General features: G+C 31.4%; 2 protein-coding genes and 1 long non-coding RNA gene across 4 annotated transcripts; all 3 read right to left on the bottom strand.

The window, feature by feature from the left end:
* Positions 1-1,083: 1,083 nt before the first annotated feature.
* Positions 1,084-2,132, bottom strand: LOC125422618 (probable S-adenosylmethionine-dependent methyltransferase At5g38100). The gene is made up of 3 exons (XM_048474698.2): positions 2,058-2,132; positions 1,206-1,613; positions 1,084-1,101 (listed from the first exon to the last, which is right to left on the bottom strand). The coding sequence occupies exons 1-3, from the start codon at positions 2,130-2,132 to the stop codon at positions 1,084-1,086; spliced, it is 501 nt and encodes a 166-aa protein (XP_048330655.2).
* Positions 2,133-6,868: 4,736 nt separating this feature from the next.
* Positions 6,869-8,647, bottom strand: LOC132800436 (uncharacterized). Of its 2 annotated transcripts, none has more exons than XR_009635546.1 (2): positions 8,342-8,647; positions 6,869-8,227 (listed from the first exon to the last, which is right to left on the bottom strand). It is a non-coding gene; the product is annotated as an uncharacterized LOC132800436 (long non-coding RNA). The 2 variants fall into 2 exon arrangements; XR_009635547.1 differs by having other exon boundaries at positions 6,869-8,249.
* A 1,709-nt stretch (positions 8,648-10,356) lies between these two features.
* Positions 10,357-12,461, bottom strand: LOC107418649 (loganic acid O-methyltransferase-like). The gene is made up of 3 exons (XM_025073431.3): positions 12,244-12,461; positions 11,391-12,050; positions 10,357-10,818 (listed from the first exon to the last, which is right to left on the bottom strand). The coding sequence occupies exons 1-3, from the start codon at positions 12,316-12,318 to the stop codon at positions 10,498-10,500; spliced, it is 1,056 nt and encodes a 351-aa protein (XP_024929199.3). The 5' UTR covers positions 12,319-12,461; the 3' UTR covers positions 10,357-10,497.
* Positions 12,462-18,881: the final 6,420 nt, after the last annotated feature.

Raw genomic sequence — 18,881 nt, forward strand, 5'->3', positions numbered from 1 at the left:
ATCATTTTTTTAATAGCTTCTTGAATTTGTTGACTCTAAATAGTGATTTACTAACCCATTTGTGTGACACACTTTAGATTTAAAGAATCATAATTAAAATGACCAAGCCTTTTATGCCACAACTTAGATTCATCATTAGATTTGGCATAAAAACATTGTTTCCCTTCTTGTTCTATTCTACTACAAATCTTTTATCTTTCATTGCAACATTTAGAATTTCACTTTCATATTAATCATATATTGTGCAAGACTTATCTTGAAAATTCAAAAAATATCCATTTTCAAGCATTTGTCCCACACTCAATAAGTTTTGATTAATTTTAGGTACATATAGCACATTTGAAATGAGTTTAGTACTTGTTGAAGTTTCCACAGCCACATCTTTTTTGCCTTGAACTTGAATAAAATCTCCATTTCCTATTTGGACTTTGGAAACAAAACTTTTGTCCAAGCTCTTGAAGAGATCAGTATCATGGGTTTTATGTTGAGTGCAGCCACTATCCACCAACCAAGCTTTTTTATTGCCCTTTTTTGCATAACATGTGGCAACAAATAGCCTTTCCTCATTTGGTGTGCTTCATCAGCAACTTGTATCTGGTGCGCTTGTTGTACTGATCCTCCTTTGTTTTTTCAAACTTTTTTAACATGTCCAAGTTGTTTGCAAGCCTTACATTGAACATTAGGCCTAAACCAACTATATTTCTCAGAATGGTTGTCCTTTTTGCAATGAGAACACTTTACAAACTTCTTTCTTTCACCATCTCTATTTGTACCAATACCATATCTTCCTTTGTTATTACTTCCTCTACCTTGCTGCTTCCTTTAGTCTTTGCTTACTGGAGCTTTGCCCTTTTATAACAGCTTATCTAATCAAACAGCTTGTCTAAACCAATTTGATCTCCAAAATGTTGCTTTATCATTCACTCTATGATAGTTCTAAATGTAGAGACTTCTAGTTGTGGCTTTATATTTCACAAGCTCTCCATTATTTTTATGCTGAAAATCCATTTCGTTTTACAAGTATGCTTCAACTTGTTGGGGAGATATTGTGTATATTGATAAGTTAAAAGAGTACTCAATTTTCTATTCACTTGTCTTACCCTATCTCAGCATATTAACAAACACAAAAAGTGTCATCTTTCACTTCATTTTAGTAACTTTCTTTTTTTTTTTTTTTGGGTATTTTTCCTGTATTCATTCTTTACCTTTTTGGCCATGCCCATGAGGCAACATCCGAGAAGTTCTATAGCCTTGTTAATGAAAACTTCAAAATGTGGAGTTCCATTGGGGCAAGCTGGAACAATAATGGCCATTAACCCTCCATGGACAATCTCTTGTGCTCTAGCATTTAGAAACTTCTCCATGTCCTTGAAATATTGAGCTTCATAAGATTTCACAACTTTGTGGGAAGAATTTAAGTAGAAAATCCTCCCTTTGTTCCAAGCAGGAGATTTCTTGTCCTCCACTTCTTTTTGTACTTTAGATAGCCATTGCAAATTAGTATATGAAAAGTGGACAAAGTGTAGAGAGGAACTGAGAAACAAGCAACCATCGAAAGAACCTGGAAATCCCAATGCAAAGTATGTTCTTTCTGGAGAAAGAGATGTGAAAAACTGGTTGAAACCATTGAGATATGATGGTTAAACAAGACTTGGAACTCAAGATGTTGAGAACCGAGTCATTAGTTTCGATACTTTGAGCTCCATGGCATCAACCATGTTTTGCAGTGCCAGAAATGTGTTTGTCCAACTGAACAATCCAAATCAGCAACTCGGAAGGTGTTTGAAGAAGAAAAGTTACTCATTTCAAGCTACTACTCAGAAATTGACTTGTTGATTAGTTCTTTAATAGACTCTATAGTTTTTCTCTGTAAAAACAAAATTGTGGTTTGCTTTAGATTTTTTCATCCTAAATAAAAAATTTGAGCTACTAGAAATGGAAATGTAAATTATTTGGCTTTAACATATTCTTAGCTTGATATCCTTATTATTTCCTAAAGTTACTATAATTTTATGAAAAAGTTAAAATAATTTAACGAAGAAAATCAATTTTTATGCCTTAAGGGTAGAGTTTCTAGTGTAGCTATAAGGGCCAGATCCATCAGTCCTAAGGAATGCTTCCAGATTTGCCATTTCTTTACATGGAAAGCTTATCTTTTTGATGTGTTTTGGTTATTTGATAATTTGATTCAACCATTTAATTTTATAATCACAATTACAATATGATCTGAAGAGAAGGCATGATTTGAACTTCCGACATAAAGAATGTGGGTGTCAAAAGCTTACTACTAGACTTTTTTTTTTTTTTTTTTTTTTGGGTATTACAATAACTTCTACTTTAAAGGAAAAAAGGGATGACTCAAATCCGCAACCGTAAAATTATATATGTGAGGAATATACTATTGAACCTGCCTCATTTATCTACCACCAGACTAATTTGATGAAGAAAAATCATCATTTTAGTTTTTGTTCTATTCACTATTGCCATTGGGCCTTACTAGTCCAAGCCTGAAATCTAAACACCAACTTGTCATTGGCCTAATTCGGATTCCCATCTTTGACATGTTTAAATTGTCATAGGCCACATTTGGGCCTCCATAACAACACCTTGAGTTGATAAATCCACCCCAGTCTTCAAATGAATTTCTTAATGGAGCAAGGGGAATTGTGCCCCATACCCACCAAAATAAGTGGGTGAGAATATCAATCCACTCCTTCCCAGGTTTTTCTAATTTACACTCTAGTTCCAATTTTTCCCTCAAAAAAATAAAAAAATTACTTTGTTTTTCTTCTCCTATTCTTCCGAGAAATCTCACAATTCCATTGTAAAAAAACCTTCACACACCTTTATTTTCTTTGTTCCTTTTTCTCTTAAAAAAACCATAATCTCCTTTAAAAAAAAAAAAAAAAAAACCTTTTGCTCCACCTCTGCTCTATTTTCCTCCATGAAAAAGTATTCCTTGTCTCTCCTTGCAAACATATGAAAGATGTTTCTGCAAAATAATAATTCAAATAATAAAAATAATTCAAACATCGTCATCCTTTCCCCCTCCTCTCTTATATCAACTTATGGAAGCCCATCTTGATCCAAAATGCTTCAATACACTAGCCATTTTAATGTTCTAAATTGGTTACCCAAAGATCACGGTGTTTCACTTCTTCAATTGTGATATCCTTACCTTCAGATCTTGCGTTGTCTACTACTTCGCCACGCCCTTATATGTCTTTCTTTCTCTTTTTGTTTTTTTTTTTTTTTTCTTTTTGGTACTACAATTCTCAACCACTATTTCCTTGTTGTAGATCTCTTATCAGATCTACTTCTATTTTCAGCTTTCTTTTCATTTTATCGTTAATTATACTCTTCTTCGAGGAAACCAGTATATATATCACTAGCAAAGATCTCAATCTATTCCATTTGGTGTTCCTAGACATATGAATCATTGTTAGTTTTTTGGTAACTAAATAATAATGAATGTTTTTGTATTTCACTCTGGAAAGGTATAGGCCGTTTTTTTTTTTTTTTTAATTTTAAACAGGGAAAGTAAAATCCAAAAGAGTTTCCCTAATAAATAATTTTCAGTGTCTGTGGAGTGGAAATTCTATGGTTAGGACGGTTCGCATGAGGACCGCAGTATTAGTGATGGTTTTTCATAATATTAACGACAGGTTTTTAGAAAATCGTCACCAATACTATGAAAAACTGTCACCAATACTGTAGTCCGCATGAGGACCGTCCGCACCATAGACGGACTGGTCTGTGGAGTCCCATTTATTCTTTATTTGGATGGAATAATTACTTGTATGAGTAAAACTCATTTCTAATAACTTGAGCTTTGTTTATTTTTTTAGTCACGCCCTTGTTTTTCAAAGTTAATGATCTACTTGTTATATAAAATACATTCACATCATGTTAGAAACTACTTTTGTGAAATTTATTCTCTTTATTATTTTGATGTATGCCCCTGTTTTAAGTAGTAAAAAACAGAGCGAAATAGAGGGATTGAAAGCAGTGACGGGTAGAAGAAAAGAGGAAAAAAAAAAAGAGAAAAAAGAAGAAGATAGATTTGCATATGTTATTACAATTATTTTTATGTTATGTATAGTACCATAGAAATTATGCTAATACATTATTGAAAGCAACTTAAGTAATGATTAAAAAAAAAAACAAATTAATTAGTTAACAAACAAAAAAAAAATATTTGTATTTTCAAAATTACTAACGGTCAATTGGTAATAACGATGGTATCTATCAGTAAAATTTTCAAAGATTAACATGTTTGCCAAAAAAAATTACCAACGGCACCTATTGATATTATTGATAGCCCTTAGATAATTTTAATGTCAATTTTTTTTTGCATAACACTTCATATTTTATTACAATTATTTTTATATTCTGTATGATACCGAAGAAATTGTGCTAATACTTTATTAAGTGCGACTTAGGTAATTATAAAAAAACATAAGACAAAAGGAAAATAAATTAATCCATTAACAAATGAAAAAGAATATTTGTCTTTTCAAAATTACCAACGGCCCATTAGTAATACAGATGGTGGTATGACACAATAGCTTTACGATATTCCAAAAAAGTTGTGACCTCATCACTGAAACAATGGAAACCATCGATAATACTGATGGGGTATCGGTAATTTCCATTTGTCCAATTTTTTCAATTCAAATAATCACAATTCAATCTAACAACTTCGATAATGTGTGTTTCCATCAAGAACATGCTAAATATAACTTTATTAATGATCCTGAGCAAAATAATCCATAAAAGGTTTGGAAAAAGTAAAAAAATTACAAACAAAGTTGATTACGGATGGTCCATCTGTATTACTGATGAAAACCGTTGGTAATCCAATATAGATCTCCATGTAGTTCCTGGAAAAATTACAAACCGTATTCATCGGTAATTATCGATGTGCCATCGATAATTGACTTTGTTTGTAATTTTGTCACTTTTTCCAAACCTTTTGTGAATTCTTTTGTTCAGGATCATTGATAAAGTTATATTTAACATGTTCTTTATGGAAACACACATTATCGAAGTTGTCGAATTGAATTATGGTGATTTGCTTTGAAAAAGTTGGACACAAGTAAATTACAGAGACCTATCGGTAATTACTGATGAAAACCATTGATAGTTTTTTCAGTAAGTGCATGGAGATATATATTGGATTACCAATGGTTTTCATCGATAATTACTAATGGTTTGTCGGTAATCGACTTTGTTTGTAATTTTCTCACTTTTTCCAAAACTTTTGTGGATTCTTTTGTTCAGGATCATTAATAAAGTTATATTTAGCATGTTTTTGGTAGAAACACACATTATTGAAGTTTTCGGACTAAATTGTGATGATTTGCTTTGAAAAAACTGGACAAATATAAATTATTGATGGCTCATCGATAATTACCGATGAAACCCATCTGTAATTTTTCTAGCAAGTACATGGAGACCTATTTGGATTATCGACGGTTTTCATCGCTAATTATTGAGGGGCCGTCGGTAATCAACTTTGTTTGTAATATTCTCACTTTTTCCAAACCTTTTGTGGATTTTTTTTGTTAAGAATCATTAATAAAGTTATATTTAGCATGCTTTTGGTGAAAATGCACATTATCGAAGTTGTGGGATTGAATTGTGGTAATTTATTTTGAAAAAATTGAACACATGTAAATTACTGATAGCCCATCAATAAATACCGATAAAAACCATCGATAATGTTTCCAGCAAATACATGGAGATCTATGTTGGATTATTGACAATTTTCATCAATAATTACCGATAGGCAGTCGGTAATCGATTTTGTTTGTAATTTTCTCATTTTTTCCAAACCTTTTGTGGATTCTTTTGTTTAGGATCTTTAATAAAGTTATATTTAATATGTTCTTGGTGGAAACATATATTATTGAAGTTTTTGAATTGAATAGTAGTGATTTGCTTTGAAAAAATTGGACAAATGTAAATTATTGATAGCTCCCAAGTAATTAGCGATGAAAATCATCGTAATTTTTCTAGCAAGTACATAGAGACCTACATTTGATTACCGATGATTTTCATTGCTGATTAGCACGGGACCATTAGTAATCAACTTGATTTATAATTTTCTCACTTTTTTCAAACCTTTTATGGATTGTTTTTGTTCAAGATTATTAATAAAGTTATATTTAGCATGTTCTTGGTAGAAACATATATTATCGAAGTTGTCGGATTGAATTGTAGTGATTTGCTTTGAAAAAATTGGACAAATGTAAATTAACGATGGCCCATCGGTAATTACCAATGAAAACTGTTGGTAATTTTTTCAGCAATTACATGGAGACCTATATTAAATTACCGATGGTTTTCATCGATAATTACTGATAGGCCGTTGGTAATCAATTTTGTTTGTAATTTTCTCACTTTTTCTAAACCTTTTATAGATTCTTTTATTCACTATCATTAATAAAATTATATTTAGCTTGTTCCTTGGCGCATTAAATTGTGGTGATTTGCTTTGAAAGAGTAGGACAAATGGAAATTACCGACGGATCATCGGTATTACCAATGGTTTCAATATGTAATTTTGCCAACAACTACGTGGAAACCTGTATTAGGTTACCAACAGTTTTTATCGGTAATATCGATGACCCATCGATAATTGTCGATTCTCAAATTTTACAATTCAAATCACCATACTCCAATACAAATACAATGATAATGTGAATGTGGACAAAAAAAAAAAAAAAAAAGAAGCTTAATGCAACTTTATGTTTAGTTTAATATAATTATTAAGATTAGATATCACAACAAGTGTGCGAATATAAATATTTAGACAAACGTATGTATATAGGGTATAAATATAAATATTACCAAAAACACAGTAACCAAAAAAATATATAATGGTGACATATCATTGATTCCATATTAAGAGATGCATGATAAAAAGACATTGGAAACATTAACAAAATTCGAATACAATTTTGTATCATACTCGATCTATGTAGTATGCAAATAGAATTATTGTTAAACTGTTCTTTCTGTTGCATAATTCTTATCCTTTATGAAGGGAGTTGTAGATTGTCATAGCAGACGAGAGACAAAGAAGTACAAATTGAATGGGAATACACAATAATTGTTGTTTTTCTTTGACTTCGAAGGCTGGAACGATGTCGTTTAAGACTATCATAGTTGTAATGTTATTCTGTTCTTCGAGGATTCGCAGAAGGTCAAGCGCTTTGGTATTACCACCGTCATGATCAGGAATATTAACAATAGGGTTATAGACTTCTATCACCCTATTGTTAATATTCTTGAACATGATGGCGAAAATTCCTAAGTACTCAACCTCCTGAGAATCCTCCATGAACCGAATAACACAACAAGTCAGACCAACTGCAAACGACATTGTTTTGGCCTTGTACGACAATATTTTGAATACTTATTCTTCTTCTTGTCCGCCAAAGCCTATGGCCCAACCGTCTCCTGGGTCATCCATTTTTTTAATGCATGTCAAGTACAATCTTCAAATGAGGCCGAAGGACAATGTTGACTTGCCAAATAGATAAAGAATATTATTGTAAGCAATGTAATAATGTCAATCCACGCAAACACTAAATCTTTTTTGGTTTTAAGTTTTCCCTAAAAATCTTTCAATTTAATTGTGTAGAATTGGCTCAATTTGATCAAAGTATTTTTTTCCTTCTTACTAGCATAACAAATCACGATCCTAATAGTAATTTGAAAACAAGAACAAAAATTTCAAAAATGTAGTTTTACTAAATTGGATAACAAATAGGAGAAAGAAGAATTGAAAGCTCAATCCCCAAATACAGATTGAATTTCTACTAAATACTATTTATGTTGGCTGAACTTCCATTTCAAAACTCACAACTCGGTATACATTCCAAGAATGCAAACTTTTTGAAGCAACCAGTCAAAAGATAAAACAACACAATAATAAAAACAATATAAATCCATTGCACAATGTGGCGCATCGAAAGCATAACAAGCAGTAGGAGAAGAAAAAAATTAAAGGTTCGAAATTATAAAGATTTCAATAATATGAAATTGAAAATATCAAAAAATTGAAATATGTACCTGCTAGGGTCAAATTATGCAAAGTGTCCTTTGGGTTAAGGTCATAAACCACATCTCTCACTTCTTTTTCACAGCACTAACCAATCAGTTTCACCAAGTTTGGATGCCTATTCACTGTAGGATTCATTAAAAACTGAACTTCTTCCTGCAAAATTTATAGAACCAAACTAAAACAATTCACTACAACCTACCAAATCCATACATATTCTCTCAAAAAATTAATGGAAAAATAAAAATAATAAGGAATTGTAAGACTTACTTTAACCATCCAACACTGGTCATGATCAACAAAAGGCCATGCAATTTGCTCGTGAAACAACATGAGCAGCATGATTGTTTTTTATATCAACGAAGAAGAAAATTACAAGAAAATTTAAAGTCCATTTCATAGTCCTCTCCATATTAAAACAAGAATCTGATTCACCACCATAATAAACCCAGAAAGGTAGCTATTGGATGGTAGGAAAATGGAGAATAATACACTAATGAGTCTATCAAAGTCAGAATTTTAACCACTAGTAAAAAAGCACAAGTGGCAAAGTCACAGAGAAAAGTTTTCTTTTCTTTTTTTTTTTTTCAAGATCCCCAGTTAGAGAACAGTGCTTCCCATATCTTTGTAAAAACTAAAACGCTGACCTTATGATGATGGTGTGAATTCAGTGACAGAAAACATGGCAAAAGCTGCTCAAGATCTTTAGCCGAGAAGATCTGTTTTTCCACTATCATTTCCACCATTGATGTCCTAAAATCGCTGTGGGGATCATTGGATTTCTTCACCACCGCAAAGCTTCCTTTCACTTTCCCTTGTAAGGGCGAAATAAAAGTTTCACGAAAAAGTAAACCCTTGTTTTTGATAACAATGATACTTTAGGAACATTGAAAACAAAGAGGGCAAAATAAAAAGTTTCACGAATTGGTGGGTATATATCTTCAAGGCCTTTCCAACAGGCGCAATGAACCAAATTTCCCATGGAACAATGTTATTTTCATCTTAGATTTGATCCACTCATAAATCTCACCCTTTCTTATGAGATATATTGAAGATTGTCACATTTTCAATTAAATTTTGATTTTTAAATCATTATTTAGGATGTCATTAATATATATATTTTTTAAATAACCATCCAAATTCGAAACCTCATTATTTTTGAATATATAGATACAGACATATATATATATATATAAAATTATTTATATGATTTGTCAAGTCACTGTATCGTTACCTTGTCCATTCCGTATGGCCAATCGGCCCGACCAATCCTAGTCTGAAATCTAAAGACCAATTTGTCTTTGGCCCAAGTTGGATCCCCACCTTAGCCCTGTTACAGGCCAATATGGGCCTCCCCAATTGGAAACGCCTTGGGTTGATAAATCCATCTCAGCCCTCAAATAAACTTCTTAACAGAACAACGTTATTTTCATCTCAGATATGATAATCTCATAAATGTCACCGTTTTTAATGAGAGATATATTGACATAGAAGTATTATAGATGGTCACATTCACAAGTAGGTTTTTATTTTTAAATCATTACTTAAAATATTATTTATAAATTTTTCAAATAACGATCCAAGTGGGAATCCACTCATTTTTAATATATAAAAAGTATATATTATTCTTAAGATTTATCATGTTATTATATCCTCCTACTATTATAAATTGGAAGATAATTATAAAAACAATTATATAAGAGCGTATTATAAACCAATATATTTAATAAATTTATTTTGAAAAATTATCCTGACCCTTAAATAAAATACACCTCATGAATAAGCGACGGAAAACTAGATAATTATTATAAAAAAAAAAAAAAAAAAAAAAAAGGAAAGCTAGGTAATATCATGCTGAAACAAATTATAAGACGCACCTATTCAAGAGCCAATATGATACTTTCAATATATATATATATATATATGTATATAAAAGAGATCTGGTAAACTCTGTCCTTTTATAATTAGCCCCGCTAGTGAAGACAGAAGAGGTATTATAAAACAAAAGAAATTCTTACAATTTGCCGAGTTTTCCGAAACAGCCTAATGGCCAAACTGTTTTTTGCTATCCCCACACCTTTAATATAAATAAGAAAAAGGGTTAGCAAGTAAATTGAGCATTTGAAGAGAAAACAAATAAATAAATAATGAAAGACAAAGAATTTTAATCTTATGAAGCTTCCAATGATACATTCCATATCATCTCCATTAAATAGTTCCCCAAAAAAAAAAAAAAAGGACATGATCATGATGGATGTCAACTCAAGGAAAGCATACTAGCGTAATTAAGCAGAAGCATTTGTCACAGCATCCATATTATGAAAATCCAAATAATTCAAATAAGCCCTGCATCTCAATTTGGAGAGAAGAAGGAATTAGGTACAAGCTGTTCCTAGTGAGCAAACCAAACCTAAAAAACAGCTTTTTCATTTACGTTTGAGTAAAAGAAATAGAACAACTGGTTTATTTGGTTGATTGGTAGAAAAAATTTCTTCAAATTTCTTGCAATACAAATCAAAAAGCTTGTCAAAGTCAATCTCATCTCCAAAATGTTGCTTTATCAAATCCTCAAGACCAGCTCTAAGTCCAGAGGAGTGGAGTCTAGATGGTGGGTTTTCCTTGGTTAGGCTCTCCATTATTTCTATGCTGAAATATCCATTTTGGTCCACAATTGCTTCTGCTTGCTGGAAAGTTGCATTGTACAATGGTACGTTGAAGGAATCAACTTTCTCTTCACTTATCATACCCTGTTTCAAGAAATTAGCAACGCAAAAAAAAAGGGATACAGAAAAAGTTAGAACCATCCAATTGCATGAAATTACTTTCTTCCCTTCCCCCACCCTCCCCAAACCCAAAACCAAAAACCAAAAAAAAGAAAAAAAAGTTGCCTCTACTATTTATCTCAATTTATACTTAGTAATATATGTTTTAATAAAAGCACCTAATATGTAAACATAGTTTAATTAGCTGGCAATTTGTACTCATGAAATCTTGAGATCCGGATCTTTTATCGCTTCTTTCCTGTCCCCATCCATATCTACTATTGTTACCTCATTTAAAAAAATATCTACAAGGAAGTAACATAAATTGACAAAAATAATAATTGGATTTTATAATAAGTTGGGATTCTATCATTAATCAGACAATATGTAAATAGAAAAATAAGAATAGAAGGTCTCCATACTATAATGGATATATAGTAGCTAATTAGACTTATCCTAGCCTCTTTTTGTCATATAATTTCAGTTTATCAATTATGCTAGATCTTAGATCAAACTTAGATTTGTTTTGGCTTGTGGGAAGGAGTTAATTTGTTTACCTTTTTGGCCAATTCCATGAAGCAAGACCCAAGCAGTTCTGTAATCTTGTTGAAAAATAGTTCAGAATGGGGAGTTTCATTGGGGCAAGCTGGCACTAGAAGGGCCATTAATCCTCCATGGACAATCTCTTGAGCTCTTGCATTTAGAAACCTCTCCATATCCTTGACATATTGAGCTTCGTAAGATTTTACAACTTCAATTGGAGAATTTGAGTAGTGGATCCTCCCTTTGTTCCAAGCAGGGGAGTTTTTGTCCAATACCTCTTTAGGCACTCTAGAAAGCCAATGGACAGCATGGGAAGAATAGACAAAGTGTAGAGAGGAACTTGGAAACAAGCGACCATGGAAAGAACCAGGTACACCGGTTGCATAGTATCTTCTCTCAGGAGGAAGGGATGAGAAAAGCTGGTTGAAATCATTGGAGATATGATCATTAAAGAAGACTTGGAACTCAGGAAGATGATGATTAAGTCCTTGGCTTTTGTACTTGTCCTCCACAGAATCAACTATGTTTTCCACTGCTAAGAATGTATTGGGTCCAACTGAGCACCCCAAATCCGCCAATCTAAAGGTGTTTGATGAGGATGAAATGTTGTTGAGATAAAGTTTCTCAGCAATTCCCTTGTTTATCAGTTCTCTAGCAGCCTCTGTATCTTTTCTCTACATAATACAACATATTGCTACTGTAAATTATTGCCAAAGCAAAATGAAAGAAAAGACCAATTTTGATTTTAACGTGTAAACACATTAAAAAAAAAAAATAATAATAATAAAAAGATGAGTAATTGGGGTTTGAAGTTAGCTATGAAATATATTAAAGAGTGAATTATATGTATATGAAGAGAGATTTCACCTGAAAGGTGGAGTTTCTGGTGTAGCTATACAAGCCAGATCCACCATTCATTGGAAATGCTTCATGTTCTGCCATCTCTCTCTCTCTATCTCTCTCTAAATCTTAGTTGCTTAGTTCGTTTTGTTTCTCTGATTCAAGTTCAACAATCAGAACGATATATATAGTCCATAGACAATCCAACGAGGCCAAGAAAAATCCTAAAAGAGCAAGGGGATAAAACATTTACCAGCCAAGCCACCTAAAAAGGAGAATATAATATATCGTCAGCTACAAAGAAAAATGAAAAGTCCTAGGCTAAAGGCCTTATCTGAATTCTGGGTTAATTGAATCCAACCTTGTTTGAGTCTGTTTAGGTCCATCAAAATCACGGGCATTTTCATAAAACAAACAAAGACCTTTAGCTGATAATGATGAAGACAAAACCAGGTCACTTGTTTTGAAAATTTATTTGGTCACTTTTAGAGGCTATACATATATACACACGTATGGTCAGGCCATATATATATTATACACTATCAAACTTAAATCATGTTCAAAATTTTAAATTTTTAAATTGTATTAAAAGCTAAAATTTGAAATTATATTTATTAATCAACGATAATATTTTTTCAAAATAAAAATTTAATATATTACTAAATTATTATTTAAAAATTTTTTAAATTTTAAATTTTAAATATTGATGTGATTTAATATTATAATATTGCTTATGCTAGCTTCACTCTATATTAATAATGCTCAAGTGTCCTCAAAATGGCCATACATGATCATTTTTAGCTAGATCCTTTAGACCAAATAAATAAATCTTCAAAATTTCTACAAATGTGATTGCACAATTTGATTACGAAAAGAAAAGAAATAATCGGATTTCCACTAACAAAGATACAAATAAAAAAAATTGAAAAGGAAAAAAGAGAGAGATATTGATTTAATCTACTGGCATTAGAGCCAAAAGATATATTTGCTATCTATCAGTTAGTACCAAATTGCGACTAGAAAAGCTAAAAATTTCAGTAGCTATCTTTTTCATCTTCCATCGATTTTTCTCGTCAGCCAAACATATCTCAAACAAATTTAAGCAAAACAAACGCATAACACTGAGGAATAAGCGACTAGAAAATTCCAAAAAGAAAATTACTTGAAAGAGATGTAATTCGAGACCTGCAGTGGCTTTTCGTTCGTCTTGGTGGAGATGGAGACAGCCGATGCCTTTCGGTTCGCATTGGATTTAAGGGATAAGATGCCTGATTAAGCTTTGGTTGAGAAAAAAACGGGGTTTTTAGTCTGAACGGTTAGTTTTAGACAAACAAATTTAATTTACGTCAAAATGTTTTTTTAAAAAAATAAAAATAAACAAAACAAGTTAGGACGCTTTTGATAAGCTACTCGGCATCGTCTTGGTGTATATGTGTTTGTATATAAATTTTATAAAGTTAAAAAATAAAATATAAATTAAATTTTATTCCAACTTATTTGCATCATATCTGAACACTTTATTAGCATAATCATTAATATCTTTGAACGTGAGAGGTTTGCTTGGACGACTTGGTCTCTGTGGAACAGGAGAAATGCTTTTTTTCATGGAAAATTAGTCAACCCAGATATTATTTTTTTGGACTCTATCACTCGTCTTCATATTGAATACAAAGAGGCTTTGGTGATTTCGGTGCAAAGTAGTCTTTCACGTGATAAACAGTACTGGGTACTACCACAAGGAGATAATTTTAAAGTCAATGTTGATGCTTCGCTCAGTCCAGGCAATTCTAAGATAGGGGTGGGAATTATTGTAAGGAATACAGTTGGAGAGCTTATGGGGGCTCTAGCTAAACCTCTAGAAGCAGTTCATTCTGTGCTACATCATACATGCATAGCTTGTTGGAATTCGAGAAGCTGTTGTTGTTTGCAGGGAGGCTGGCTTTGATGGCTGTGAAATTGCTGGTGACTGCCTCAATGCGGTTATTCTGGTGACTTCTGCTGCAGATGGTGATGGCTTAGATCCATCCTGTTTTCTGATAGAAGAAATAAAACGACTGCTTTCTGCTTATGCAACGTTGACGTCCTCTTTTAATCATAGAGAAACTAACATGGCTGCACATTGTTTTGCAAAATATGCAAACAGTTTATCAGTTTATGAATCTTGGCTTGAGGTTGGCCCTACGTGGCTAAATCATGTCCTCCAAGCTGATATTTGTAATAGGTTTAATTAATTAATAAAAGTTTTCCGTTCGTACTCAAAAAAAAAAAAAAAAGCATAATTATTGTGTATATATATATATATATATATGCTAGGCCCGCATTGTTGTTATTATTTATTAATTTAAAAAACAATGTAAAGAAAATTAAGACAAATTCATAAACTGTTGTTATTATTTTTTTTTTTTAATTTTATGTTTGGCCATAAATTGGATTGTGTGTGGACGCGGATTGGTAGTATGTCTGTGCCATGTCTTAATCAAATTGTACTATAATTTAACTGTACCGCCAAGAGGATGAACATATTAATTATTCTTGTTTAATTGTTAATTTGTGGAGACAACTTAGTCTAAAAGTTATTTCTTTTTCCTGACAATAATCGAAATTTAAAACTAATATCTCGTATACGACAATACTGTATGGTATTAGAATTGACCATAGAATAATTTATACATAAAACTTTTGAAAGATTATACAATCTTTGAAACTAGAATATTGTAATATAATAAAAGGTTGGTCTCTAAATTATATGGTTAATCAGACTTTGATTCCTGAATTATTTTTTTTCTGATTTTCCCTCGGTATGGTCAATTTTCTATTTTCTGCAAATGCCTCTTCGAAACAAGTAACATGTGCTATGCACGTGAGCGGTTACAGAGTTGGAGGGGCATTGAGTGTCTTTTTATCTCTTGAAGGGTATTGTTGTACACGTGGGTGTCTTCTTTCTCACGGGTTATTTTGATTTATTTGGTCTTCTCACGTGGGTGTTACTCAGCTTGCCTTCATTTTAGCTACATGGTCTCCAAGAAGGAGTACATCTGCACAATCCACTGATGATTATTGCTTTCCAAGGAAAAGTAAAAATTGCATGGTCCTGAGTCTATTAATTCCCTAGACACAATATTATATATATATATATATATATTTATCATATCATATGGATCTTATATATAGATGTAATATAAGGTTATGTCTAGAACTTATTCTATGGAGGGATGCCATATAAGATTGTGGCTAGAACTTGGCATTTCTATATTCATGGAATTTTTTGCATGTAAGTAATGTCAAAATTTAATCTCCTGTTTTTTATTTTTTATTTTTTGTTTTGATCCCATTTTGCTGCTTGATTTTGGATTTTTTTTTTTTTCTGCGGTAGGAAAATGCTTGAATCTTTAATGCGTTTTTGTTGTGTATTTTGGATTTTATACTGTGGGTTTGTTGTGGATTCGGGTTTTGGGATATTGAGTTTTCGAATTTTTTTTTTTTTTTTTTTTTTTAGGTGTGTTTTAAACTTGACTTTGGTTTGACTCCGTTTTGACCAGTTGATGCATAAGGTTTTGTAGTACGGATCTGTTACATGCTGAATTGTTTTGTTTTTTTTCAAATTTAACTGCTATGAACTATGTTTTCCTTTGATTTATAAGTTGATTTTTTACTTCCTCTTGGCTTTTCTGTTAATTTGATGTAAAGGATGATGATGGGGAAAATTTTAAAATCCCGTAGCAAATCTAACATTCCTTCTTTTTTCTTTTTTTTTTTTAATTTTTCTTTTTTTCCTTTCATTTTGGTAATATCAATGTTTTAGTGGAAAAAAATGGATTGTGCTCGTAGGGAACACTCACAAAGCGATGGAACCCACATGTGTAAGATCAATCCTTCTGTGAGAGAGGGAAGTTGTACTCCCAGACACAAGAAATTTGTCCATTTTGTTGGGTTCATAAGTTAGTTGGCCTTTTCTTTTCTTTTTTTCGGTTTTTTTTTTTTTTTTCCTTTCTCTTTTTTTGGGTTAAAAAGTTAGTTAGCATTTTTTATTCATTTTTTTTTTTTTTTGGGGGGGGGGGGGGGGGGGGGGGGGGGTTGCGCGAGGTCTTAGGCTGGCTCACGTATTAGTATAAATTATTTCATTTCAGGTCTCGTTCATACCTTTACAAGTCATTCAGTACTTGGTTTCACTTGATGAAGAGTGGATGGAAACCATAACATCTGAAGTTAGGTAATTAATTCCTTTACTGAATTACAGGTTGACATTTGACGGAACCTGCCACTTTGTGTTACGTTTTTAACAGAAGATGCATAAAAAGGACTAACTGAGATGCATTCACTGAAAATTAAGTATAAAAAAAAAGAGTATCAAAGTGAGGAGAAATTCTTGGGTACACAATTTGTATCAACATGGCCATTGATTTGGTACATATTTGTCAATGATATTATACTAATATACCTTAAGTAAAATCTTAAGTTATTAACTATGTGTATAATAATATACCTTAAATAAAATCTTAGGTTATTAGCCTAATACTAATGTAGTTTGTAATCTCTTTTTTCTTGTTATATATATTTTATTATTATTATTTTCACTGATAGCTAGACTACACGGTTCTTTTCTTTGCCATAAATAAGAAATCTCCATGGATGTAAGCTTTTATTCTCCACTTTCTATTTGAATCGTACATAAAAAATTTTATTATCAGAATTGTCATTTATATGGATAGTTTATATAGACCGATAGAGATATGCAGATAGGATTATAGACTTAATTTTGCTTTTCCATAAAAGATATATATATATATATATATATATATATTTGCTTTTGATGAATCAAATTAGTTTTGAATTTATAATTCTAAAGAAAACTTGAAACTTTTTTCTCTTTTACCTTTCATATAGTTTCTTAGTAACCAAGCAAAATTCAATATTTGAAAAAAATAAAATAAAATGAAAATTTCACAATGGATTAGAGCCCTCATATCACAAGGGTATGCATAAACACCAAGAACTGCATCAAAAAACTTAAATTTTTGCAATTTATTTTCTTTCTAAGAGCCTTCAGTCTTCAAACTTTTTCTTATATTTTTTTCCTTCAATACCAGGTCACCTCTTATATTGTTTTCTACCATTGGAAGAAGAGGTTTAGGAGAGACAAGAAAAAGAAAAAAAGAAAAAAAGATGGCGACGTTTAAACTCTAACTATACATGTGGAGTTTTTAAATAAGGTGTGCTATTATTTAAATATCATAATATCGTTGGGAAATGTTTACTGTATCAAAAGCCACCATGGTACACAATATGTACCCAATAATTTCTCCGAAGTGAGGGGGCGAAAAAAAATATTACGGACTAAAGGCAGAATTTCCCGATAATTTAGGAACCAATAACAAAAAAAACCGTATAATAAATAAAGAAGCTTTTTTGTAATTATATTTCCAATTATTAAGTTGGTTAAACAGTAATGTTTCCGGCTTGTACTTATCTGGTACTTAATTATCTATAGATGAAGATTAAAGAAGCATCTGTAGCTAGAATCTTAGTTAAGGTGCTATGCAAACAGGCTAACATGAAGTCATGTGTGAATTAATAAGTATCCCTTCCAATTTCTTAGAACAAAAATAAATAAATTATCTTTATTATCTCTTTTATTTATTTATTTATTTATTTTTTTGCTATGCCCCTGGCATCCCCATCCCCCAAGACTCAAATCCAGCTTCTACTAGCCGGACTAACCACTGAGCTCTCATGCGAGTCTATCTACCTCTTGATATATCATAAGTTACATCATTAATACTATATTATATGTATTGAAATATGTATTAAACTTATTTATCTAATAATATATATTAAAATATTATTTGTTGATATATTTATCTAATTTAAATATAAAATAATAAAATTTTAAATAAATAAATTAATTAAAAAATAAACTAATTAAATATTATCAGATTATCTATTATGTTAATATGTAAATGTAGTTAATATTTTTATAAAATTATTAAAATCACATTGTCCAAATTACTTGAAATTTAGATTGCTTTATCATTTTTTAACAGCTTATAGAATTTGTTGACTATAAGTAGTTATTTACTGACCCATCTGTGTGACACACCACTGGCAGGGATAGAAGAAATAGATGGCAGCAGAGGAAACTAGGATCATGCAGGATGCATATCCGATGAAAGGTGAAGATGCCTATCCCATATTTACCCAAAAAAAAAAAAAAAAAAAAAAAAAAAAGATGCCTATGCGAAGAATACACACGCGCGCGGGCGCACGCACACGCATATCCGATGAAAGGTGAAGATGGCATCTACAGTTATGCCTATCCCACACACACAGAGGAATGATATAGGTATGATGTAGTGACAATTGATAGAGATTACGAAGGATAACTATTTATAATTGATAAATATACAAATTATGTAGATCTGAAGGTTGTGAATACATCCATCTACGGTTTTTCTTCGTAAACTCTTTATTATATTAAATGTATATATAATTAGATTTAAATGGAAATAAGATAAATAAATTTAAGCATTTTAAGCTATTAAATTATACGTATCACCTATGCTAGACAATATATATATATATATATATGTATAGTGAGTTTTCTATCAGAAAATTTTTAATTTAATTAAATTAAAATATTTACGTGGTAAAAGTTTAATCATTAGATA

Source organism: Ziziphus jujuba, chromosome 2 (genome assembly GCF_031755915.1).
Source record: "Ziziphus jujuba cultivar Dongzao chromosome 2, ASM3175591v1".
Lineage (NCBI taxonomy): Eukaryota > Viridiplantae > Streptophyta > Magnoliopsida > Rosales > Rhamnaceae > Ziziphus > Ziziphus jujuba.